Here is a 26,580-nt window from a genome sequence, read left to right on the forward strand (position 1 = left end):
CCCATAGCTATGGACCGACCACTAGACCGTGGATGCTTCACACCCTGCAGTCTCTGTCCTAATCTAACTAGGTCCCAAACAGAAGCCTCACATGTATGCATCTGATTAGCAAACCTAAATCACGTCTGAATCTCTGGCTACAGTTTAGTTAGGGAAATGTAGTGTTCATGTTTAATGTAGGTTTTCACTTGCTAGCCTCTGTCACCTAGGAAGGCATAGGGAAAAAGGAAAAGCAAAGCAAAGATTGGGATAGATGCTGAGCAAACCAATCCAAATCTTATCACATAAAGTTATTCCCCTTGACCATTCTTCCCAAACCCTCCTCCCTTACCTCTGTACAACAGCCCTATTCCTGGAGAGTTGTCCATTCTGTCTCCACCTCCTTACCTCTGACTCATTCCTCAACCCACACGATAAGATGTCATCCCCCTCATAGCACCTCTAAGCACATGATCTTTTCAATCTCCTTGCTTTATCTTTCCCCCGCCCCCCCCTTCCACTCCTCTGTAGTGTCTGCCAAGTTCTGCATTTAGCTCTGCCCCCCGTCCATGTACGCTGCCTGGGTGGTCCTGTCTCCTTGCGTGGCGTAGCTACCATATGCAGATAATCCCCCAAAGCATAACTCCAGCCATAAAATCTTTCCCAAAGAACAGACCTAGGTTTCCAGTTGCATCGTGAAAGTGTCCACCTGAAGATCACGAGCACCTCAAACACGATGTGTCTGACACCAAATTCATCACTTACCCACCAAATTTGTTTTTCTCCTTGCATCCTATGTCTAAGTAAACCACAAATACCCACTTGCCAAAGCTGGAACCTTGGAAGTCAACTGGATTCCTCTCTTTCCCTTTCAGTTCTTACATTCAAACTGTCTCTAAGGCCCATAAATTCAGTGGAATCCTTGTACCCAAGTTCCTGAGCTTATTATAAGTGCTCGCTAAAGAAAGACCTCAGACATGGTCATTCTAGCACTTTATTGGAAACTGGTCGCATACATCAATGAAATCAGACCAAAGTAACAGCATCACTTCCACACAATATTCTGATATCTGTGCTATATCTTCTTACATAATTTAATAAATCCCAAGATGTTCCTGATTTTGGTCAAAGAGCTTGAGTGGTCCAGAAATCTCTCTATAAATATAGATCATAGCATCTAAAATAACCATCGCTGTCTTGAGTGAGTTCCAAAAGTCCTGGGAACATCTCTTAAAATCTGTAGCTTAGACTGGCTGCAGTGCTGGTGGGAGGGGATGAAGGGCGTACACTTGACACCACAGAGCTAGTTAGAGCAGGTGCTGGGGTGAGGGGACACAGCTTCTTGAGTGTGAGGCACACAAGTTGGTGGGGGCTGGAGATCCTGAAAGCCATCCGGGGAACTCAGCCACCCTGTGTTGTGACACATAGCTTGAGTGTCAAAGTGAGGAGACTCCAATGCAGAAAGAAGCCCATCACCCCAGGTCCCTTGGCCTTGCCAAGAAATGGCAGTGCCATCCTCTAGACTGTCACAGGGGTAGACATTCTGGCACAGGAAGGTCCTAGGAAGTTCCACCCATCTCCCTCCTCCTGCCACACTCAGTTCCCTCCAAATTAGGTAACTTGAGGGAGTGGCACCACAAAGAAAATGACTTTGAGCCAAAGCACTGCTGGCCCCTTGGAATGCAGACAGGGTGTCTTTGCTTGGTTCGACCTGAGGGGCACTGGCAAAGGCTGCTCTGCCCCCAGTGTCTTCATCACCACCCTGAAGGCCATTGTCAGCAATTATAACCCCCGTGTATCTGTGGTGGCTTTACCATTCATAGCCACAAACAGCTTTAACTCCACCCAAGGCATTGGCTCTTACAACCCTCTGAGGTAGGAAGGGCAGGACCATGATCCCCATTTAGAAGATAAGGAACCTGGAACCCACAGAGTTAGGTCCCTTGACCCAACTCACACAGCTGGCCGGTGGCAAAATCCAAACAAGAACTCCGGTCTCCTCTCACACATCTAGCTCCAGAGTCCACACTCCAAAGCCCCTCCTGCTGCTTTTCTGAGAAGGAAGAGGCTGGGGGAGGAGATACTATCCATGTCTCTCCCCAGCCCCTCTTGGGACACTGATTTCAGACAGCCCCGTTAAGGACAGGATGAGTCTGCATGCGGTAGATAATGACCGCGGTGGCTGGGCACAGCAACAAGGAGGTCATGATGACAATGGTGGCCAGGATGATGAGGACAATGACCCAGATATCCAGGATGTGCTTTGGGAGTGCGGCTTCCACGGGGACCTGGCTGACGGCATCCATGCTGCTTCACTCTGTGACAGACAGGAGAGAGGAAGTCACTATTCTGTACCCTCTCCAGGACTCAGAGGCTTGGGTCATTTACCAGCTGGGTGCTCTTAAGGTTACCTGACCAATAATGGGCTCACTTACCCAGGGGGGTAGTGTGCTAAGCCCCACCACCAGCTCCATGAGGTGGAGACTATTACTGTCAGCTTTTTAATTACCTTTTTTTTAAAAGATTTTATGTATTTGAGAGAGAGCACAAGCAGGGGAGAAGGGCAGAGGGAGAAGGAGAAGCAGACTCTGCTGAGCAGAGAGCCTAGGAGGGACTCGATCCCAGGACCACAGGATCATGACCTGAGCTGAAGGCAGACACTGTACTGACTGACCCACTCAGGTGCCCCAGCCTTCTTTTATATATTGGATTTTATCTTCAATTATTTCCATTTTATAGATGGAGACTCTAAAGCTTTCACAGATGTAGATGTAGTAAACGTGCCCAAGGAAGTGAAGCCAGGTGGGTGGGACTCCAGAGCCACCATGTTTAATTTGTAAATTATCACATTACCAGTCTGGCCCCTCATCTGTTAAAATGGAAAATCAACTGGTTTTGGTCCTATGTCCCTTCTCCCATTCTCCTGGTAACAAAACCTGCTTTTTCTGTGGAGAACCTACCATGTGGTTTAGTGAGGGTGCTCACCTGAGCACAGAGGTAGATATGGCACCTAGGCTTGGCCATCACAAATCTCCATAGCCTCCATTCAGGGCTGGGCAAGTGACCTAGGCCAGGTCAGCCAAAGTCCTCCCAGGGCTCTTATGCACAAGCTATTGGGAAAGAGGATTCCTTCTGTTGGGCTCTGCTAAACTAAGAGGATGTGAGTCTGGAAAGGATGGGCAGGGGAGCTGTCTCACCCACGCTTAGATAGCCCATCTTAGAGATGGAAAGAGAAATGGAGCTTTCAGGACCCGAACCCCATGCAGTCTGACGCCATCTGCAATCCCAGCCACCCCAGACACAGAAGTGAATAATTTCCTGCTTTTAAGCCTGAGTCAGTTTGGCTTCTCTCACTCAATAGCTAAAAGAGTTCTGATGAATAAGATGGAAATCAGTTATTCCCTAACTTTTTCAATTCACGGCACCCTTTGTGTCTCAGTAATTTTTTCACGGCCCTGCGGGCCCAAAGAAATACCTAGCAGTTTCACTGATTACATAGTTAGCTTCAAACAACTCAGTTAGCATTTATGTCCCAACAGACTAGTAGCTGTTCAGGGGGGGGGGGGGGGGGGGTGGCGGGGCATCATACACACAAATTGAAAGAAGAAAACACTTCACTCCTCACCAGTCACTTACCAATGGGGTGTGGGCAATGGTTCGGCACTGTACGACTTCTCAGACTCTGGAGTCAGAGTCAACAATACCACCACCCACCGCCCGTCCCACGCTCCTGTTTGTGCTCACTGCTTGCTGTATCATGGCAACCACCAAAAACTGGGCTTCCTGAAACAGAACATCGCCAAAGGGAATGTAGTAAGGCGAACATTAAACTGTAAACTTTCTTGAGCTCGGAGTTTGCACAGTGTCTGGGGGATGTCATATATCATCCCTGGCAAACATTTTAAAGATCCTGCAGCCCCCATTCACACACTTTCACAAAGAGTTCACTGAGGCTACCCAGGGCTCAGTGTACAACTTGGGACCCATAGACAATATATTCCCTCCCCAGAGGTCACAAGACTAGGACAAACACTCTCCTGTGGTTCCTTCTAGATCTGAGATCTAGATTTCTAGATCTAGGTCCCAGACGAAATTTCCAATCCCGGGATCCCTGAGTGGCACAGTGGTTTGGTGCCTGCCTTTGGCCCAGGGCGTGATCCTGGAGACCTGGGATTGAATCCCACATCGGGCTCCTGGTGCATGGAGCCTGCTTCTTCCTCTGCTTATGTCTCTGTCTCTCTCTCTCTGTGTGTGACTATCATTAAAAAAAAAAAAAATTCCAATCCCAATTCAATTTCTTACTTTTTCCTAATTAGTAACTTTTTCTTCCCAATGCCTTTGACTCCGTGCCCATTGTTGCCCTGCTAAGGAAGGTGCTGATTGCCATTTCCAAGGCAAAGTCCCCTTTGGGATGTACACACAGGGATATTCATTTCTGCATCATTTGTTACAGCAACCAACACAACAAATGTCCATAGTAGTATGATAGAGTATATCTGTATATTGGTGTACCATGCAGCAGCCTGCATTCGCTCATTTAACAAACATACAGTGCATGCTACTCACCATGCATTGTTGCAAGCGTGTTACAAATATTAACTTCTTTAATAGTAAGTATTAAAAAGAATAATGATCTATGGTGGAGTTCTAAATATCTTAAGTGGGAAAAAAAAAGTACAGTACAGAATAATGTGTATAGGATTATTCCTCTGGCTCAGATTTTGTAGAATTAAGTAGACAGATAGGTGGCGATACATAAATGTAAAATCATTTATGAGCAGAATCTTTTCAAAGAAAGTGTCAAACAGTGATTACCTGGGGGCCAGACTGGGAGAAGTTTTTGGTTTTCATTCTTCATGTCTTTATGCTGCTTGAATTTTCTAAACATGAGCATGTCTTACATTTAATTTTCCTTTTTTTTTAAGATTTTATTTATTCATGAGAGACACACAGAGAGAGGCAGAGACACAGGCAGAGGGAGAAGCAGTCTCCCCGCAGGGAGCCTGATGCAAAACTCGATTCCAGGACTCTGGGATCACCACCTGAGTAGAAGGCAGATGCTCAACCACTGAGCCACCCAGGTGTTCCTACATTTAATTTTCTTAAGTCAACTGGATTGAGGGGGAAACGGTTGAATAAAATTCAAGTATGACCCTAGATCAGTGGTCACCAAGTGTTCTATACTGTGCCAAGGGGGAGGACCATCTTAGGACAATATTAAAAAACCATTAATTTCTGGGTCCTATTACAGACTTATTGAATTAGACTCAAGAGGGGACAGGAGGAGGCCAATACAGACACAATATGCAGCCAGGCTTTGAGGCCCCTGGACTGATGGATCTCTAAGGCTGCTATGACTCTCTCCAGCACTGTGATTTAGGAACTGACTCCTACGTGCTCTGTAGCCAGTCTGGTCAGACCCGGGCAAGGTCCAGGATGAAGGAGAAGCCTCTGGCTAGGCTCTCTAGGAGACCCGGGATTATCAGGCTGGGCCCTGCCGAGGAGGGGGAAGCACAGGCTGGCCCTGCCTCAGCCTTAAAAATGTGGTCACTTACTTCCAACTCCAAGACACAGAAGCATGAGTCACAGGAGACGTACACTGTTAGGGAAGGGACAGAGGCAGCAGAAATCATTCTTTGTGGTCTCCTGATTACATCAACAGCTAGCCCGCCCTGCGCCAAAAGAACCCCACGAAAGCCCTTTCTGGTAAACCCATTAACATCAAACAGTTTCCGTGACTCCAAATGCCAGAAATAATTTCCCTGGCCGACTTTCATATGGAAAACCTGTCATTTACAGGAACTCAGGCTCCGAGGCTCATTCATAATCACGAATCACAGAAGCCACAGCTAGCCTTATTTCACAGATGGCAAAACTGAGATACTGAGGTCTTTCCCCACCTTCAACCCCACCTTCTTCCAGAATAATCATTCAAAGACATAAATCCGATCAAGCCACTTGCCCAAGCAACACAAAACAGAACAAGTAGAGGAATAAATGAAACTTTTTCTGTAACCCATACTCTAGATTGTACTCTTTCGCACATGGCATTATTTAAAACCTGGAACATAAAAACAGATAAAAGCAGGGCTGCTCTAGCATGCCAGGGAGGAACCAAAAGAGGAATTTTGGGGTCCCAGCTAGTGAGGCTGGATAAATATCCTTAGAGGCCCTAAGCACTAGAGATTTGGGTGTTCACCCCCTTCACACATATAATTCAAACTAAACACAATATTAAACTATAACATAGAAAACTAAAGTAACTTTCCCAGGTATTATTCTAGTGTCCTTGCTTAGCACAACCCATTTGCTTGGTACAGCACAGCTGTTCAGCTTTCCCTTGGCCCCCTGGGTTCCTCAAAACACAGTCAGAAAACCACAGGTTGTGATGTTCTCCAAGGGCCGTTTCAGAGCTACCACTGTTCCAGGGCTCTAAGGCTGGCCATGAACGTGGCCAGACATCCAAGTGCACAGGGAGCTCTCTCTCCTTGTTTCAATCTTCCCAGTCTTCAAACATGTGTCCTCTGATAGGCTGTTCCTTCCCATGGAACACCTCTCCCCACTGTGAAAGATAAATTTTGTCCCCAAAATAAGAACTACATAAACCATATGTTCAGCATCTTTAATGGCACGCTGGACAGTTTTCCTTGAGAAAAAACAGAACTCAAAGCTTCTGCTAGCTGACTTCTGTTTGACCCCTATCTGGCATCCGGGTGCATGGTTCCTTGTGAGTGCATAAAACCCTGTTTCTTGGCACATCTAATTAATAACCATAGATCAAGCTGCTTATCATTTGCTTTGCAGATACATTATTTGTTATTTCTGATTAATGGGTTATGTCAGACTAGGGCCCAGAACATTCATATCACAAACTCAACCTTATCCCAGATAAAACTGTGGTTTTTATGATCATGGGAGGTACAACAGCAGTCAGGCCTAAACTCCTGTCAGTTTAAACTGGCATACTTTATCTCCTAATTACCTCATTAAATGAATAAATAAACTTTGACATATGTTCAATATAAGTTTGTCTAAGCACTGTGTTAACACCACTCTGAGCTGACAAGCGAAGAAGCCACTGGAATCACCAGGCATTGATGCCACGTGGGCCCCTACACCACCAGCTCTGTGAGAGCCCAGTTTTCTTTTTTTTTTTTTAAAAGATTTTATTTATGCATTCATGAGAATACATAGAGAGAGAGAGAGAGGCAGAGACACAGGCAGAGGGAGAGGCAGGCTCCATGCAGGGAGCCCGATGCGGGACTTGATCCGGGGTCCCCAGGATCATGCCCCGGGCTGAAGGCGGCGCTAAACCACTGAGCCACCTGGGCTGCCTGAGAGGCCAGTTTTCATAAGCCACTGAAAATCTTTTAGGGGGAAAAAAAGAATAATTATTCCAGCTAATTCTATCATATGGTAAATTTTCTAGTTCCAACAAAAAAATATACATTTCAGGAATTAAAATTTCCTGCAAGTCAATCGTTTTAGAATAACTGGACTCAAGGTGACTAATCTGTTCTATTTATCCACCTTTCAATCATGAGACTTACTCCCTAGCAAGCAGCTCTCACCCTCTGACAAAGTAATACTGGTTTTGGTTGAGCACCACTAGAATAAGTAACTCTGTCCAGGATGTTCGTTCATTCATTCATTCATTCATTCATTCATTCAAGTACTTGCTATATACAAGATACTCTTAGAAATTACTGTTATTTATTCAGAAGATATAGCTCATTTCCAAGAAGCAGAGAAGTGAAGTATCCCTCCTCTTATTTCCTCAAATACAGCAATACACAAGCCAACATTTAACAAATACCAAGTGCTAAGTAGTGTGCTAGGCCTCGTCCCACACATTAACTTACTTAACCTTCATAATCTTGTGCTGGATATATTATTTTACAGATGTGGATATGAAAGCCAAGAAAGGTTAACTGACTAGTGGTCATAAAGCTAAGTAACAGACATTCAAACTCAGGTCTTCTGACCCTATGTTCATCTCCAAAGCCTCCACACAGACCCAGGGGTAAGGAACATGGAATATGCCGGATCCATAGCTCTTTCCTAAGTCCAGGTCAGACTCACTGCTTTTGGCCAAAGGCATTCTGGATTTAGAGAATTAAGAAAAGATATGCAATCTACAAAGGTCAGGACTTTCACTTCTGGTGATGGCAAACTAGATCATTTTGATCAATTCTCCTACTGAGGACAACTAGAAAAATTGTCCCCCAGGCCAAAAAAATAAAACTGCCTGAAGGCACTAAGAAGTAACAAAATAATGAGGAATTACTAGGGTAAGATCTGGGAACGGAAGAAATCCAGGGAGGTGATCCTGGCATTTGAAGCAGCATTTCCCTTAGTGGACAATGGAGACCAAGCAGAGTTTCTGACAGACTCAGGGATCTCCCAAGACAAGGAGAATAAAACCTCTGCATTCTAGGGTTGGACTTCAGAGAGCACACTTTTTTTTAAAACATTTTATTTATTTGAGAGAGAGAGAATGAGGAAGGAAAAGAGACAGAGAGAGAAGCTGACTCCCCACTGAGCAGGGAGCCTGACATGGGGCTCAAGCCCAGGACCCTGGAATCATGACTTGACCCAAAGGCAGACACTTAACCAATTGAACCACCCAGGCACCCCCAAAAGAGCACTCTTTTTTTTTTTTACTTTTTTAAATTTTTTTTATTTTTATTTATTTATGATAGTCACACACACAGAGAGAGAGAGGCAGAGACATAGGCAGAGGGAGAAGCAGGCTCCATGCACCAGGAGCCCGACGTGGGATTCGATCCCGGGTCTCCAGGATCGCGCCCTGGGCCAAAGGCAGGCACTAAACCCCTGCGCCACCCAGGGTTCCCCAAAAGAGCACTCTTAGTGCTAAGAGTGAAAAAGAAATACACCAATCCCAGACACTGCAACCCAGGTTTGAATCATCACAGTCCCTGAAATTGAATTAAGGTTGTTTCACATTGCTAATACCTCCAGGTGCCTGGCAGAAGCAAACCTACATCCTCTCTGAAGGAGATAACAATCACAATAGGCTTCATATTTTTTTTGACATATAATGTCTAATGCAAAACTAAAAATAAGCAGGGCTGAAAAAAAATGTAAGATGACAAGAACAGAACCATCAGAAACAAAAGACAATAGAAAAAGATCTATAGGGGTTCCAGATACTGTAGTTGTCCCTTAGACACACCTTTTAAATAACCTTGCTTACTATGTTCAAAGAGATTGAGAATTTTGACAGATAACTGAAAACTACAAAAAAGAACACGGCAGATTTGTTTTTTTAAAAAACCAAACAGAAATTATAGAACTGAAAAATAAATACTAGAAATAAAATTTGAACAAATGGGCTTAACAGCAGTTGGGACATAGAAGAAAGAAGAATTAGTGAACTAGAAGATAGATCAAAAAGACAAAAAACACTTAGAATGAAGCTGAGGGAAAGAAAAGCACATTATAGTAAATCTGCTGAAAACCTTAAGGAGAAAAAAAGGCAGATTATTTTCAAATGAAAACCAATTAGACTAATATCTAACTTCTCAGTAGAAACAGTGGAGTCTGGAAAACAGCAGAATGATATCCTTCAAGCTCTGAACAAAAATAATTGCCAAGAATTAAGATGAAATATGACAGTTTCAGACAAAAACAGAATTAAAATGTGTAATAACAATAGCAAATAAATAGTAGAAGAAATAGAATTAAAGTATTCTGGTTTTTTTTGCATTGTCTGGGAAAGGGCAGAGGAACCAAATAATATTAGACTTTCTTAAATCAAGGATGTATATTGTAATCTCTAGGGTAGCCATTTTAAAGTAGTAAAAGAGGGACGCCTGGGTGGCTCAGCAGTTGAGTGTCTGCCTTAGGCTCAAGGGATGATCCCAAGGTCTGGGATCAAGTCCCACGTCAGGCTCTCTGCTCAGTGTGGAGCCTGCTTCTCCCTCTGTCTATGTCTCTGCCTTTCTCTCTCTCTCTCTCTCTCTCTGTCTCTCATGAATACATAAATAAAATCTCTAAAAATAAATAAAAGTAAAAGAGTACATAACTTCCAGATAAAAGGGAAAAATAGAATGTGTGGAACAAAAAGCACATAGAAAGGTAGTAGATTTTTACTTTTTCTGTACTTAACTTCAGAATTATAAGGAGAAATAGATGAAGTCACAGTTACAGTGTGGGAGTTCAATGCAATTCTCTTGAATACTGATAGAACAAAAAGGTTTTATTATTATTATTATTTTTAAAGATTTTATTTATTTCATGAGAGACACACAGAGAGAGAGAGAGGCAGAGACACAGGCAGAGGGAAAAGCAGGCTCCATGCAGGGAGCCTGATGTGGGACTCAATCCTGGGTCTCCAGGATTAGGCCCTGGGCTGAAGGTGGCGCTAAACCGCTGAGCCAACCGGACTGCCCCAAAAAGTTTTTTAAAACCAGCTAAGGATACAGAAGAGTTCTTAAATTAATAGGTTTCTATTATATATGATTTCAAATAGAAAGTATCAAAATGAATTAAATATAAAAAGTTAACATTTAAATTATTTCCTCTGGGCATAATTTTTATATATTAACATATTTAATATATTAAATTTAATATTCAATATATTATATAATTATATAATATAATAATATATTTCATATATATAGAAAATTCCCAATTATGTAGTAATATATATATTCATTTAATGATATTGGGAGAAAATAACTTTGAGGATAATTATGTGAGAATAAAGGGAATCATAATACACTGCATTTAAAAAACAAGTTCAAAGCAGAATAGTTTTTTTTTTAAAGACTTTATTTATTTATTCATGAGAGACGCAGAGAGAGGCAGAGACATAGGCAGAGGGAGAAGCAGGCTCCATGCAGGAAGCCTGATGTGGGTCTCGATCTGGGGTCTCCAGGATCACGCCCTGGACTGAAGGCAGGCGCTCAATCACTGAGCCACTCAGGTGTCCCCAAAGCAGAATAGTTTTAATGTAAGAACAAGTAATTTTTAGAACTGATTTCATATGTTAAATCATTTGACCTAACTCACAAAACAGAAAGCTGGCTCTAATATGCTCCAGTCAAAACTGTAAAGAGGATATTTCTATGAAGCAATTGTGGTAAGTAGAATTCTAATATTGCCCCCATAACTTCTGTTCCCTGGTGCTACCCCTGGGATTAGGTTCAGTCACCTAACAAGGATTAAGGGATTTTGCTGATGTAGTTAAGGTTACAGATCCCCTGACTTTAAAGTAAAAAAAAAAAAAAAAAAAAAAAGGGCATCCTGGGTGGGCCTCACTTAATCAGATGAAAGACCTTTAAGAGGGCTGAAGCCTTCCCTGAAGTCAAAGAGACTCCTCTGCTGGCCTTGAGCTGCTGGCCTTGAGTTGCAAGAAATAAATCTGCCAACAACCTGGATGAGGTTGCAGGCAGAGTCTTTCCTAATTGATCCTCCAGACATGAATACAACGAGGCTGATACCTTGATTGAAGTTTGTAAGGACCCAGCAAGGCTCCTGGGTTTGGGCTCCTGACCCATGGAAACTAAGATTGTGATTGTATTCTTAAGCCACCAAATCTGTGCTAATTTGTTATGGCAACAATAGAAAACTAATCCAGCAATACTCTGTTGTATTGAGTTTGTTCCAGGGAGAAGAAATCTCTACAAAGACATGGCATTCTAGAAATCTATAAGGAATTTAGACACTCTCTAACTAAAACCACATAGCCTACCTTCCATGTTAAAAGTGAAGAAAGTGACTTACCCAAGGTCACATAGCAAGTTCAAGGCAGGACCGAGGGGAGAACTCAGGCTTCCTGCTCTGCATGCTCTTCTCAAGCTGTCTCTATCCTGTCTGAGATGGAAGCTGGGAGAAAGTAAGGAGTCAGGCTGGAGAAAGCAGTGGTAGGGAGCAAACCGATAGGAAGAATGACAGCCAGGCAGACTTCTTGGTTCTATCTTTTTACCTTGTAAAAGCCATCCAGAGCCTTGAGGCCCAGAGCCCTAGGCCACATCATGGTAGGTGGGACAGGTGAGATGGTTTCCCAAGGCCACAGACACACACACACACACACACCCTTCAATCAAAAACAAGTCCTGTCAGAATTGCTGGTGAATGCAGTTCTACCCTTTGCATTCCGTCCCTTTGATTAAAGGTTGGAATGCAGATGAATTTGGTGAGAAAGGTAATGGCTAAGTCTGTAACTTTATTCCTGACCATCAAGAAAGAGGAAGAGACACTGGAATATCACTAGCCATGGAAGATTCCACTGAGGTGGGAAAAAGGCCCGTGCACCCAGGATGAAGGACTGGACAACTTGCCTGGGTTCCAGCTCTGCTGGAGCACTGATTTTACCCAGCACAGCTCATTCTCCTTCCAGAACGCCTCCCCCCTCTACTCAGCGGCAGGGGTACTGAATACACAGTTTCTTAAATCAACAGATGCCCAAGCTCTAGGAGGCTGGTGGGGCAATGGGAGTGCTTCCATGGGGGGAATACCAGGAAACCGCAGGGAATTTGCTCCTCTATGCTCATGTGACAGTGTTAAGAGCCCAGGCTCCGAGGCCAGCTGGCTTCGGTTTCAATGTGGCTTCACCACTCTCTAGCTGACCTATCTTAGGTTAAGTTATTAATCTTCCTAATGCTTCCATTTACTCAGCTGAAAACAAAAACAAAAATGGGCAAATAATAGTATCTGCCTTGAAGTGTTCGTAGGATTCCAGGAGAGAATCACACACAGCACCTGGCAGTAGTCTGACACTCGACAGATGTTCATTCCCACGATTAATGATTCCTGGCTGAAGGGACTCACCTAAGCAAACAGCCTCCCCCCGCCCCTTTCAGTTAGAATTTGCTAGCATCCCTGACTTGGCGCATGTCTTCACTTTATCAACAAAGATGACAGAGGCTTAGTCCATATGAGTGAATTTTTTTAATCAACCAACAAACCATGGTTCCACTAAAAAAACAATTTTTAAAAAATCAACCATGGTTGATTAACGTGACAGATTTCTTCAGTCCAAGCATGAAACGGGTGGCTTATCAATTCAATAAATATGGATTGCGCTGTGAATCACACCGAGCATCGAGGAGCGGGGGTGGAGATGGAGATATTTGCTCATAAGAAGCTCACTCTCTTCTGCAGGAAAAAGGCATCACTCATAATTGCTAATTGCAATATAAGGCAGACCCGCTCCTACCTTGAAGGTGTAAACCACCTGCTCTTGGAGAAGAGGAAGGACATTGAAAGAGAAACGGACTGTAGTTGAGACGATCTTGATCTGCATCCTGCTTGACATTTTATTAGAGATGTGACTCAGGGCAAGTCACTTAACATCTTTAAACCTCGATCTCCTCATCTTTAAAATGCTAAGAGCATTATGTTGCCCCCTTCTTTTGTGAGGATAAAGCGAGACAATATGTATACATCCCTGAAACATAATAGATGCTCAAAAAATGTTCATCTTCATTCCTTTGTTTTGGTCTAAGTAAATCAGAACACCTTACAAAGAAAGGGGACTTTGATACAGGCTTTGAAGAGAAGTAAGTGTTCCAATGGAAGAAATAAAGAGAAAGGCAGGATGAGTAGAGTACATACATCAACAAAACCCCAAAGCTGCTGTTTCATTCGTAAAATGGAAATAGTAATAACTAGCGGTAGTAGCTGGGGTCACTGGGATGCTGCGGGATTGGAATGAGATAATGCATGCAAAGCACTTACTTCGGACAATGCCTGGTGCATAGTAAGGGCTTCATGCGTGTTCAACTGAGCTGGGGGGCACAGCGTAGCTCCTAAATTCAAAGCATTTGGAGGCCCCACCATTAGTTTGGACACTGTGACTGCTCTGAGGCTGATCAAGGAAACCACGATCATTCGCAAAGGGCCTTTGATAGTCTGTCCCAGCTTTGATCCTCCACAGGAAAAGCACACCTGTCACATCTGAGCTGCAGCTAGCAGTTAACTTTTGAGGGATTGCCAGTGGTTATCCAACCGGTTTCACCACCAAGCAGCTCACTGAGGAAGAAGGCAATAAAATAAATGACTTCCTGCTGGCAGGAGAGCTTAATTATCCCAAAGTGGGAGAAAAAGCAGACAGAGGCAGGTGGCTTCCTGCAGGTGTGGCCTTAAGCCAGCACTGCCAGAGCTCTGAGAAGCAGCTCTGGGCACAGAGGCCAGAGAGGAGGCGAGAGCACCAGCTCTGAGTCACTGATGCCGGGCCCATCTCTTCAGGGGTCCTGCCAAATGTGAAGAATGAGGCTGACCCTTCCCACCAGGGAGTAGACTCAGGGGGCTTACCAGCATCACTCGGCTTATAGGACCTGTTCCTAAGGCTCTACCCTCAGAAGGAGCTGATACAACCAGCTGAGAAGAATGGAGCATCTAGGCCAGGCAGAGAAAGCAAGTCAAGTGCCAAGAGGCCCCACTGGCCACTTACTAGCCTGGGGTCACTAACGACTTTATCCCACTTCAAGACTTTTGTGCTCGCTGTTCCCTCTTCTTAGGATGCTCTTCCCTGCAGATCTTCCTTTTCAACCACCAGTGTCTCAATGTCCAGGATCTCCTCTTAAATGTCGCCTTGGAAAAGCCTTTCCAGATCTACCTTGCTAAATCACTACCTTCGTCCAGCAGCTGCCAGATCTTGTGTTTTATGGTCTTCAGACACTTTTCACAACCTGAAATTAGCTTGTTTCTTTGTGTATGTGTTTTTATTGGCCATCCTTGCCCACTCAAATGCATGCACGGGGGCAGCAGAAGCCCCATCTCCTGTTCACTGCTATACCCCCAGCACTGCTCACAGGCCCCGCGGTACACAGTAAGTGCCCAATAAATCGAAGATCAGTGAAGGCATGAATGTGGACAGACCAGAGAACTTTAGATTTGAGCTTAGTTGGAACTTAGTTTTCCCGAAAGGATTCTTACCCCCATGATCTTAAAAATCAGAATCTGATCTCTAAAATAAAATGCATCCTTGAACTTGATCATTTTCTGGGTTCTCTGTACATTCAGGAAGGAGTATGAGGGCCTCCTCCTTTTCCCAGACCAGCCTGTACAGACCAGGCAGAGGAGAGAGGAGGACTAATATTCTCTAAGAATCCCTCTTGCTTTCTTGGGCTGGGGAGCTCAAATTCAAGTTTGGATCCCCTGTGCTCTAGAGCCTCGCACAGAGGTGAGGGTGGTGGAGCTGCTGGACACAGTATGAGCCTTTCCTGCTCTGATTCAGAAGAGGACAGAACTCTGTGATGATCTCAGAAGAGGATGGAGGGCTGGTGAGAGGGGAGGGGATTTCTCAGGCCTACTTGAGGGTGAGGCCATCCTCACCCTCCTCCCCTTCTGTAATAGCCTCCAGCATTTACCAAGCCAAACTATCTCACTAGGGACCTCTGTTCCAAAGACAGGGGCCAGAGGACGGAACAGGCAGGACACACAACTATCAAAAATGTGAAAAGAATCAAATCAGAGGGCTTTCTCCAATCACCCAAGGTCCCAGAGGAGCGCTCTGTTCTCATCTTACCCCAGTTGGCTCCGGTTTCTCTCAAAAATCTTAACAGTCTAAAGACTTGTTCCCTGCCTGAGTTTCTATCGGCTCTTCTGTGGCTGGAAAAATGGAAAAACACCAGGATATTTCAAAGAGACACGAAAACAGCCAGAGCTATCCAAGACTGCACGTACCCATCTGACCCAGCCAATCACAGAGACTTAGAAACCAACAGGGAGCCAGCAGAGAAGCCCAGGCCAAATCCACAGCATCCTGCTTAAGCCTCCACCATCCATCATGGTTATCTGCCCGTGACTAAGTGCCTGTTGTGTGCTGGGCCAACAAAGGAGGCTGTCCATGGTGGTGGGCTGGTGGGCTGCCGGGGGGCGGGGGTAGTGATAGAGCTGCAAGGGCACCAGAAGGCTGTGAGTCCCTGCCAGGCTATGTGACTGGGAACGAGTCAGTCTCCTAAGACAGGCCTCATGGTGTACGGCAGGCAGGAAAGGGGCCCCTCAAAATGTCCATGTCCTGGTCTCTGGAACCATGAATATGAAAAAGGAAGCATGACTCAGAGGACAGAGTCATGAAAACAGAGGCAAAGGGACTTTACAGATGTGATTTAAAGACTCTGAGATGAGGAGATTATCTTGGACCACCAAATGGACCCAGTCTAATCACATGGGTCCTTAAAAGTGAAGAAGGCAGAAGGGTCAGAGAAATGTGGCAGGAGAAGCCCCTGACTCACCGTTGCTTACTCTGAAGGCTAAGGAAGCCAGCTGTGAGCCAAGGAGTGGCCTGGAGAAGCAGGGAATGGCCCGAGCTGACAGCCAGCAAGGAAACAGTGACCTTGGTCCTACAGTCACAGAAACTGAATTCTGCCAACAACTCAAATTAGCAGAGAACCAATCCTCCCCTGAAGACTCCAGAAAGAGACTCAGCCTACTGACCCCTTGATTTTCTTCTAGAAAGACCCATAACAGACTTCTGACTGTAGAATTGACAATAAATCTGAATTTTCTTAAGCCACTAAATTTGTGGTACTTTGGTCCAGCATTAGAATCGGACCACACAGTGTGATCCTGAGTAGTCCCTCCTTTGAACTGGGCCTCCTTTACCTGTCAGTCAATTGGAAAGAGTGGTCAAGGTGATCTCCACGAATCCAGCTAGCTCTCAAAGTCTCACTCTGCTCCCCTGGCATCCTACCTCCCTGAGAGCCCTGTGGCCAGGTCCAGGGTGGTCTTGAGTCAAAGGCCATTAAAGAAAAAATAGGAGGGAGGAAAGGGTGGAAAAGATGATTCGTGAAAAAGCCCCAAGGTATTCCCTAAAATGCCACTTGAGATGTTCAAAAAAAGCCTCCCATTTTGCCATTTGTTACTTCCTTAACCATCCCCTGGAGGAATGAAGTGGAAAATCTGGGAGAGCAAGAAAAAAAAAAAACTTCCTGATTGATTAATCGGTAGAAGCGGTCCAGAGCACTGAGTAAAGGATTCCCTAGCCTCGCAGAGATTAGGTGCAAAGTCCTGATGATCAACTATAGCCTGGGGCAGGGATTAGGAGTGGTGACAGGTATGCCAGGGACACATGTTGCCATTACTTGAAGCTGATTGGGGGAGTTTACTTTCCTTCTCCTTCCTCCACTTCATTCTCTCTGATCCCCTGTAGTCAGTTACCAGCAATTCACACACGCCCAATCAGCTGGTCCGAGTCCAAACCAACAAAATAAGAGAAATTGGGGCACTTGGATGGCTTAGTGGTTGAGCATCTGCCTTTGGCTCAAGTCATGTTCCAGGAGTCCTAGGATTGAACCCTCATTGGGCTCCCCACAGGGAGCCTGCTTCTCCCTCTGCCTATGTCTCCCCCTCTCTCTGTGTCTCTCATGAATAAATAAAATCTTTAAAAAAAAAAAAAAGGAAACTAGAGCTATGCACCGCTAAGCAATGTAAAGTACACAGTGTGGTTGTCAAAGCTGGTTTGCTCTTGTCCACTATGCTAGCCGGGTGTAGTTCTGGCCTGTCCCCCTGCCTGGCTACCTCTGAGCTTTTCTCCTGGATGGACACCATTCTGTTTCCTTGGTGAGTCAGGATACCAGGATACCAGGGTCCCTATTGATTCACTGGCCCAGTGGCTGTCAAATTCTTACTGTCCCCCAGGTCACCCTACAAGAAAGTGACAGAAGCAAGATCTGAACCCAGATCCCCGTAGTTCCAGTGAGGTTCAGAGCGTGGGCCCTGGAACCATACTGCCTGGGTGCAAACTGCAGCAGTGCCACCTACTTCCTGTGATCATGGGGAAGTTCCCTACTCTCTTTGGATCTCAGTCTCCTCAACTATAAAATGGATATAATGGTGGTCCCTACCTCATAGGATTGTGGTAAAGACTAAATGAATTAATGCATGCAAAATGCTTAGAATAATGCCTGGCTCATAGCGCTCAGTAAATGTCAAATATGATTTTTTTTTTTTAAGCAGGCTCAACGTGGGGCTTAAACTCAAGACCCTGAGCTCAAGACCTGAACTAAGATCAAGAGTCTGATGCTTAGCCAACTGAGCTACCCAGATGCCCCGCCAAGTCCAATCATTATTACATAATTTGGCCTGCCCAGCCCATCGGGGCAGGTGTCTGCAGGGCATGTCACACCTATTCCTAACACTGTGAGTGTGAATACACATGTCTATCTTTGATTCCACTGCCAACAGTGGCAGTGTAAGACCAATCAAGATAAAGATTCTCTTTCCGGGCAGCCTGGGTGGCTCAGCGGTTTAGCGCCGCCTTCAGCCCAGGATGTGATCCTGAAGTCTCAGGATAGAGTCCCACATCAGGCTCCTTCCATGGAGCCTGCTTCTCCCTCTGCCTGTGTCTGCCTCTCTCTCTCTCTCTCTCTCTCTCTCTCTCTCAATCTCTCTGTCTCTCATGAATAAATAAATCTTTAAAAAAGAAAAAAAGTTTCTCTTTCCTTGGAGACATTTCCTTTATTTGTAGATTTAAAACCACCAAGAAGAAACAGAAGAACATTTTTAAAAAGAAGGATCAGAACACCTGAGACCAAGTCTGTCTCTTTACCTCCTTGGCCTGTCACTTCCGGGCCCAGTATGTGACCTAACCACATCAGGTCCCCGAAGTCTCTAATTTGTTTTATGTCTCAAACACCTCACCACTGCTCAGTGATTCTTAGGTGGCCATGCCAGAGACAAGGAACCCCCAGACCTTTCATGCAGTGAAAGGTTCTGACACCCTGAGAAGTCACTATTTGGAATACTGATGGAGCATGACTTATAACCTCCATGGCATGACTCATAACCCCAGGACAGCTGGGAACAGGAGGTCCCTGCTGCGTTGAAGAAGTGCTTCTCTTTGGCTTTTTGGGTCATTACTGGGTCAAGTACATGATGTCTTGAAGCTCAGCTGGGCTGTCTTGCATGTGCTCACCGGATGGCTGACCCGACTACGTAACCTGAAGAGCTGTATCATGCTCAAGGGTAGAGGCCCATCTGTTCCGTCCCCACTTCGTTTTACAGACACGGAGGGTGAGGTCAAGATGGGGAAAATGCTTCATCAAGGTAGCTCAGAGGGTCTCCTGACTTCTAGAGAGCAGTCCTCCCCGCTACCCCCACAGCCCCAAACCCCTTTCAGGCATTTGCAAGCCTTCCTATTTACCCACCGCAGTGGTGCCAAGGTCGTAGCAGATGTTCCAGAAATCTTTGATTCTTGAATGTCTGAGCAGCTTTCACTACGATAGCCTAGAGCTTTGAGGAATCTATAGAGAAATGGGAGACTCCCGAGGGCGCCCCCGCCGCCCCCCACCCGTGCCAGTCAGGAAGAAAAGGGTGGAGCTGCGGGAATAGGAGTCCTGCCTGGCCTCTCAAAATAACACCCTCCCACAGCTGCGCAGGTTTTTATGGTTTACACCTCTCAGTTCCTGCGCTCAGTAAACAGTGCTGAGCGCCTATGTGCCAGGCCTTGGGCCAAGTGCTGAGGAGGCCTCGGAGATGAGGCGTGGAGAGGCAGTCTGTACCCTCAAGGAATTCGTGGAGGGGTGGGGGGAGCAGGGGGCAAGACAACCCGCGCCTGGAACCATCAAGTCCGGAGTTAGGCGGGAGGAGGAGGAGGAGGGAGTTTGAAAGGCAGACTTCTCCCCACGATACTCTGCACACCCCCCTCCCACTGATTTCTGGACGCCAGGGATAATGTCTCCAGTTCGCAGATGGGGAAACAGCCGGGAGGCAGGACGGCGACACTGCTGCTGACGGACCAAGGGAGCCCCCCACCCCCAGGGTCCCCGCGCCTCCGGGGCCGGGCTCCCCCACCGGGCTGCGGCTCCAGGAGGCCCCAGGTCCGCGGAGAAGGTGGCCGCAGCTTCGCGCGGACAGACGCGGGAAAGGGGGGCGCAGAAGTGGTGACGGGGAGGCATGGGGCGGAAAAGGTGGAAGCAGAGGACGGTCGGGAGGACGCGGGTAGGGACCCCTCCGGCACCGAGCCCCACGCGCGACGCCCGATGGCCCCACTCACCCCGGGATCCGCAGAGCTGCTCGGCACGAGCCCGCGGCCGCCACCGCAGCGGCCCGCGGGGGGCTCGGGGCACCGCGCTCCCGGGGTCTCGGCGCGGCTGCCCGGGGCCGCGGCGCTCGGCGGCTCTGGAAGGCCCGGCCGCCAGGGACCGCCCCCGGAAAGCCCGCGCCCCCGGCCGCCGCCGCCCCGCCCCCGCGGCCGGGGGGGCACCCCGGGGCCCCGCTCCCCTCCCGCCCCGCCCGGCCCCGCGTCCGCCGGGAGGCCCGCGCCAGCGCTCCGGCCGTCGGGGCCCCGCTCTCCTTACCGCGGACCGAAAGGCTCGGGCTGGCGGAAAATGCGTCCTCCGAGCTCCGAAATCCTCCGCGGGCGAAGGCTGGCCGATGGGTGGGCGCGGAGGGGCGCGGAGGGGCGCGGGCCGGGCTCCCCCTCTGCAGCGTACCGAGCGCAGGACGCTTGACCCGCGGCTTCGCACGGCGGGGCCGGTAAAACCTGCGTCCCAGCCCTGCTGCGAGGACGGACTTAGACGCCAGCGTGGAGCCGGTTGGTCGTCTGCTGTGACACGCCTCGGAGCATCCTGTTCACTTCTGTGACAACAGTGACCCGGCCTGACCCGAGATGCCGCTGGGCCGGGGAGAGCTTGATCCTACGCCCCGCGTTCCGGCCCAGCTGCCACCCAGGGCGTGCAGCTGTGCGATCTCCTGCCGTTTCTGGGATGCACCAGGGACAGCGATTCCGGTCCTGTCTCAGTCCCCTCGGTTTTTAATCCAGCAGTCCAGCCAGCGCTCTTCAGTCCTGCTCTAAAAAAGCAGGAGCTCAGGCCTTGACCCCCAGCGTGACCTTGAGGACTCTTGAAACCCAGTTCGTGTGTCAGTTTCTTCCTGTGCCCCGTAGATTTAGTGAGAACTAGGCTGTTTCCCCAGGCCTAAATCAGATATGTTTTGGGGGCTGAACTTCCCCCCTACGAGCTTTTCTGAGTCAGGGATGAGGTCAGCAGAAATGACATCTAAATCATCACTACCAGATGCCAGTTTTTAAAGAGGGGAAACAATGAGGAGGATGGAGGGGATTGACAGGAGAAATGATGTGACAAAAATTCTAGGAATTATCACCCAACAACATGTTTTAATCAAAAGAGACGTGTGGAACTTAGAAAAGCAAACAAACCAAGTACCACATAATTCTTAACAGTTTAATACAAAACTCTCAGTGGGGGGGGGACCCCAAAAAGCTAAAGAAGGACAATCTCAATTTAATACAACATGTTTCCTGGTTAGTGGAAGGGGGATTACTCTGGGTTGACACCTGATAACTCCATGTGCTGGATGTGAAGGCTGGCTCCCATCTGGGAGAATGCAGAACCCCAGGGCTGGAGCCAGCACCAGCAAGACTGTCTGCCTTTCCCAGTTTGTACTGTATCAGTATCTCTTTAATAATGATTTGCCCTGGGGCAAAAAGTGAGCCAAAAGAGAAAATTGAATACCCTATGGGAAATGTACCCCATTAGCTCCGTCTCAGCTGCCAAGAGAGCTTTGGAAGAGAAGAATAATGGATGCTGTGTTGAAGTAGGAGGAGGGGGAAAAAACACAGTTTCAGTACCAAGCTTTGTTACAGTGAAACCCAGGGAACAACTTATATTTCACTTCCTTGGTCCTCAATTACAAGTACTCCAAAGGGAAAGCCATCAAGAATTAAAAAAAAAAAAAAAAAAAAAAAAAGTAATACTTATGGGGAGATCCCCCTGATAGTGGGGGGATTTTGAATAAAAGAAGTCGTAACCTAACAACATTCTACCAAAATACTGCCTAAAGGAGGCCCCTACTGGATACAATTCATCTCAGAAACCCTTTCTGTAAAGGTTACCTGAGTGGCTCAGTGGTTGAGTGTCCGCCTTTGGCTCAGGTTCTGATCCCAGGGTCCTGGAATGGAGTCCCACATCAGGCTCCACCCGGCCGACCCGAGATGGGTGGGCCCCATCTGGAGGCCCCAGCATCTCCCCACAGGGAGCCTGCTTCTCCCTCTGCCTATGTCTCTGCCTTTCTGTCTCTCATGAATAAATAAATAAAACCTTAAAAAAAAAAAAAAAAACCCTTTCTGTGAACAACACCTATGCAAGAATTTTCTTATTCATATATTTTTCACTTGCACAAGTACATTTATTTAGTCAGTTTTGGGAAATAATGTGGTATATTAAATTGGAAATCAGGAAACCAAAATTCTGACTCTGAGTAGCTAAAAGATCATTAATGCCTCAGTTTTCTCACTTGTAAAATAGTAAAATGAGACCTATTCCTTCCATCTGATGCAATCATTGTATGTAAAGATTTCATTCATGTATTTATTCAAAACTATTCATTGAAAGTCTCATACATGTTCTAGGTACCAAGGAAGATAAATTCTCTCTTTATTGTTTGACACCTAGTGAGAAAATGTTCACTGTAAATAAGTAAATAAGCAAAATGATATCAAGTCATGAAAACGTGAATAAAAAACAAGATGATGTAATAGAGTGATGGAGTACATTTTATGTTTTATCATGAAGATTGTAGTTAATCTGGATTTCCTGAATTGTTTGTATTATCAAGGATTATGTTACTTTATAATATATCAACTTAAATGTAAGTTCCAAGGTCTTTCACTATACTTCAAGAATTTAAACTGTTTTAAATTTACAGTGAGGCCAGTAAAACCTGTAAGGATTTTTTTGTAAGGAAAATTTTTTTGCTTGGATAATTTGTAAGGAAGATAGAACACAAAAACATTCATCACCAAGCATGCATATAATCACACACACACACTACACACACACTCCTTTGCCTCTTATTTTTATGTTTGAGAGTGGCTAAACCTTTGGTTTATTAATGTATAGGTTCAATTTTGCCACTTTAAGAAATGCAAATAGGATGTGTGAGGCCAGGAGAGGTTTTATAAGGTTTGCTTTGTTGGTCTGCTAAATGTTTGTATATTTCAAGCCATACTTAGTTACTTGCCCACAGTTATATACTTGAGGAAATAGAAGGTAGTTACATTGCTTAAAAGATGTAATTTATGTGCTAAGAGAAAAGATCTTAATAGTTCTCACCACAAAAAAGATAAACTATGCAATGGGATGGCAGTGGTAGCTAATACTATGGTGGTAATCATATTGTGATTTATAAATGTATCATATCAACATGTTGTACACCTCAGACTCACACAATGCTAAGTGTCAATTATATCTCAATAAAGCTGGAAAAAAGAGAAATGAGTAGGATCCCATTTTATTCAATCTGATAAAAAACAAAAAATCTTTTTAAAATACACAAAATACGATATGAACAAATGTATGAACATACCACTTTTCAAGAAGAAAAAATCTAGTCTGTAACAATGCCAATTCTCCTGAGGTAAATGTAAAACTTAAAAAATGTGATTCATATAAAGGGCCATTGAGACTATCTTAAGAATTGAAGTAGTATAGAAATATAAATATAGAATAAGATTATGAGTGCAATTTTGTTATCAAGGGGAAAAAGAGCAATTTCGTCTTGAAGTAAGAAAACTATGCTAGAATGTGAAAGATTGGCAAAAGACACATTTTGAATGGGTAAGTTGTAGAAGTTTGATGAAAAGAAAACTTTGTTTCCTTAGTTTATAATCCTTGCAAATAATAAGTCTATAAGTAAGCAATGAAATATGTTAAAATTTTAACAAAATTGGCTCTGTTTTAATGGGCTTACTCATTCGACTTTTTAAAAAGGTCTTTCTGGCAATTGTTACATTAATGCAAGAGTAGAATTTAGTTTTGTTATTCTCTATGTTAAAGTGAGAAACTAGTCTTGGAATATTCAGTTTGGTTTTTTTGTTTGTTTGTTTGTTTGTTTTTTAAGAAAGGCAAACTGCCACACGTAGCTGTAACACCTCCTTTGGATGTGCCTGGAGTTTTGGAAGCATGACTATCCTATGTTCCCTCAGAAATGGACCTTGAGAACTTGCTTGGAGGTTCTAGCAGAGATATGCAGTTTCTCATATACCCTTGAATGGTCCTTCTCTATGGGAGAAGGTTATCCATCCTTCTCCACTGTGTTTAGCTTCTGGAGGGATGCACAAAGAGAGATGTGGGAGGAAGGGGACACCTGCATAGTCAGCCCAATCAGCCAAATTAACCCTGGTGATCAATGGGGTGACATTGTGCAACCAGATTACACTTATATTCCCAGTTTCTTCTTAATAAGAGATATGGAAAGTTATTTTTAATTTCTTTATAATCTGCCCAAATAGGAAGTATTACATATCTGATCAGAGTTACTTTCTGTGTTCTGTGCATTGTCATGCCCTTCATTACTTAAAAACAAAACAGGAGAAGTTCCTCATTTATTAAATAGCTAAAGTTCCTTATAATTGTACCTATGGTTATGTTTATTTAGTACTAGTATATTGTCACTCTGATTAATAGGCAACCAAGCTACAACCATTCACTGTCCCCAAGCATCTATGCTTCTGTCTTAAGTTAGGGATGATTCTTCTTTGGAAATTTTTTTTCACGTTACCTTCCCAAGATCAGTTTGATAGTTTATAAAAATATAATGCGTTTTTACATATCAAACCATCTTTGGTGCTTTCTAGATAGCTAAAATACCAAAGGCCTGGCCTCTCACCTTATATGTCATTCACAATTAGGAGGGATAGTGGGTAGAATTAGTTAGGTATGTTTGAAATGCTCCATATGCCTTAACTGGCTCACTACTGCTACAGGATTTGCATTATATACTAAGCCCACAAAATGGGATAAGCTATCCAATCAAAAAAGTACATTGTAACATTCCCATGTTTATTTTTAGATTTTTAGATTTTTCTGGGGTGCCTGGGGGGCTCAGTTGACTGAACACTCAACCCTTGGTTTCAGCTCAGGTTGTGATCTCAGGGCTGGAAGATTGAGCCCCATGTCGGGCTCTGCGCTAGGCACGGAGCCTGCTTAGGATTCTCTTTCCTTCTCTCTCTGCCCCTCCCCTCCCTCTAAAAAATAAATAATAAAAAAAAAATAAAAGTAGATTTGTCTGTGTACCCATATCCACAGTACATTCTTACACTTGACGAAACACTGACAAGAACCATAACCCAATAGGATTTATTCCCCCCTCTTCTGATATGGTTGTTTAGTCTAATAAGTTAACAGAGGCTTCAGTCTAATCAAACAAGTGCTTTTTGCTTTCCTTACATGTTTTTGTTTTTTTTTTTTTTTTTGCTTTCCTTACATGTTTACCTGAAGTCTTCTCCTGCATGATAAAGCATCTTCAACAAAGGACAGTCCCAACAAATTGTTGAGAAATATTGTACCAGGTATTCTTAACTGGAATAGATTTATAGGGCCAGGCTTCTTACCATAAGCTACCATTGTGACTGCAGGTAGATGTCTATAGACTGAACAATAGGATCAACTCAGGATTGCTAGGACTCTTTTAGTCCAGAAACAACCAACTTCATGGAAGTATACTGTTGGTCCAAAGTTTACAAGTCAAGAATTAATTACATGAGTCAAATACGTTCATGAGAGAAATATAATTGTGGCTACATGTTTTTAGAATATTGTTGGATTGTTTTTAATGCTTTGTATTTGATGTGCTTATAAGGAAGTCCTTTTTCCCTTTTTTTTTTTTCTTTTCTACTTTCTTCTCTATAAGGCTCAATTTAGCAAACTCTGCTAATGCAAACTAAAAGGAAATTTTTTAAATGATATCTTGTTCCACTGACCACTCAGAATTCAAGAGTGAGCACTTTTACTGAGTCTCTAGCAAAGAAGGAAGATTGAAAGATTGAAAGAAACTGCCCTCCTCTTTACAAGGATATAACTGGACAAATCTATCACCAAACAAAGCCATCAAAGGGTTTTATATTTGAGAAAAAAATTCATTTAATTGGCTACAATCATGTAACCATTAAGGACCAAGAGTTATACTTCCTGTGTGTACAGTGGCCTCCCAGGAGACTGGTCTGGCAAACCTATTCCATGGCTCACAGAGTCTCAACATTATGCTGGAAGATAGTAATGAAGTTCACCTGCTGGTAGGTCACCAACTTTAGTAAATGCTGGGGACCTTGAAAAAAGATGAAGTCTCTTACTCTTAGGGACTGCAAGCAGAGCTTGTTAGAGATTAATTTTTTAGCTTTGGTTTTCTGATATTGGAATAGATGAGCAAAGACATCAATCACTGAAAAATTAAAATATTAACACTAGAAAATATCCACTTAATAGAAAAGAAAGCAGCAAAGAAGATATAAAAACAAAAAATAAGTATAAGATATAAAAAATGAAATGGCAGATGGAAATTCAACTATATTGATGATAGTATTAAGTGTGAATGAGTGAAACAGTTCAATAAAAAGGCAAAGATTTTCAGACTAGATAAAATAAAAGCAAAATCCAACTATATCCTATGTACAAGAGGCACACTTCAGATTTAAAGACATGAATAAATTGAAAGTAAAAGGACAGAAAAGTTATATGATTCAAAGCAAACAGGCACCATAAGGAGGCTGGAGTGGATGTATTAATTAATAACAGGAAAAAAATAGACTTTTAAACAAAATGTTACTAGAAACAAGGAGGCACATATTATAATGATAAAAGAGTCAATCCATGAGGCAATTATAAACAT

At 44.5% G+C, this 26,580-nt stretch overlaps 1 protein-coding gene across 37 annotated transcripts in view; it reads right to left on the reverse strand.

Moving 5' to 3' along the window:
- Window positions 1-959: 959 nt before the first annotated feature.
- The window catches only part of SMIM3 (small integral membrane protein 3), a 46,493-nt gene continuing 20,872 nt past the window's right edge, over window positions 960-26,580 (reverse strand). For 8 of the 37 annotated variants that reach the window (XR_012001225.1, XR_012001229.1, XR_012001232.1 and 5 more), the window contains one exon: window positions 960-2,296. Coding sequence is in view for 16 of the 37 variants with exons in the window: in XM_072756848.1 (XP_072612949.1) it covers window positions 20,592-20,740; window positions 21,809-21,864 (205 nt within the window). In the remaining 21 variants the exon portion in view is untranslated. Of the gene's footprint in view, window positions 2,297-3,615; window positions 3,763-11,730; window positions 11,833-19,100; window positions 19,231-19,948; window positions 20,086-20,252; window positions 20,746-21,808; window positions 22,014-26,580 lie in introns of those variants that run through there. The other 29 variants (XM_072756852.1, XM_072756851.1, XM_072756850.1 and 26 more) reach the window with 14 other exon arrangements.

Source organism: Vulpes vulpes, chromosome 4 (assembly GCF_048418805.1).
Source record: "Vulpes vulpes isolate BD-2025 chromosome 4, VulVul3, whole genome shotgun sequence".
NCBI classification, from domain to species: Eukaryota; Metazoa; Chordata; class Mammalia; order Carnivora; family Canidae; genus Vulpes; species Vulpes vulpes.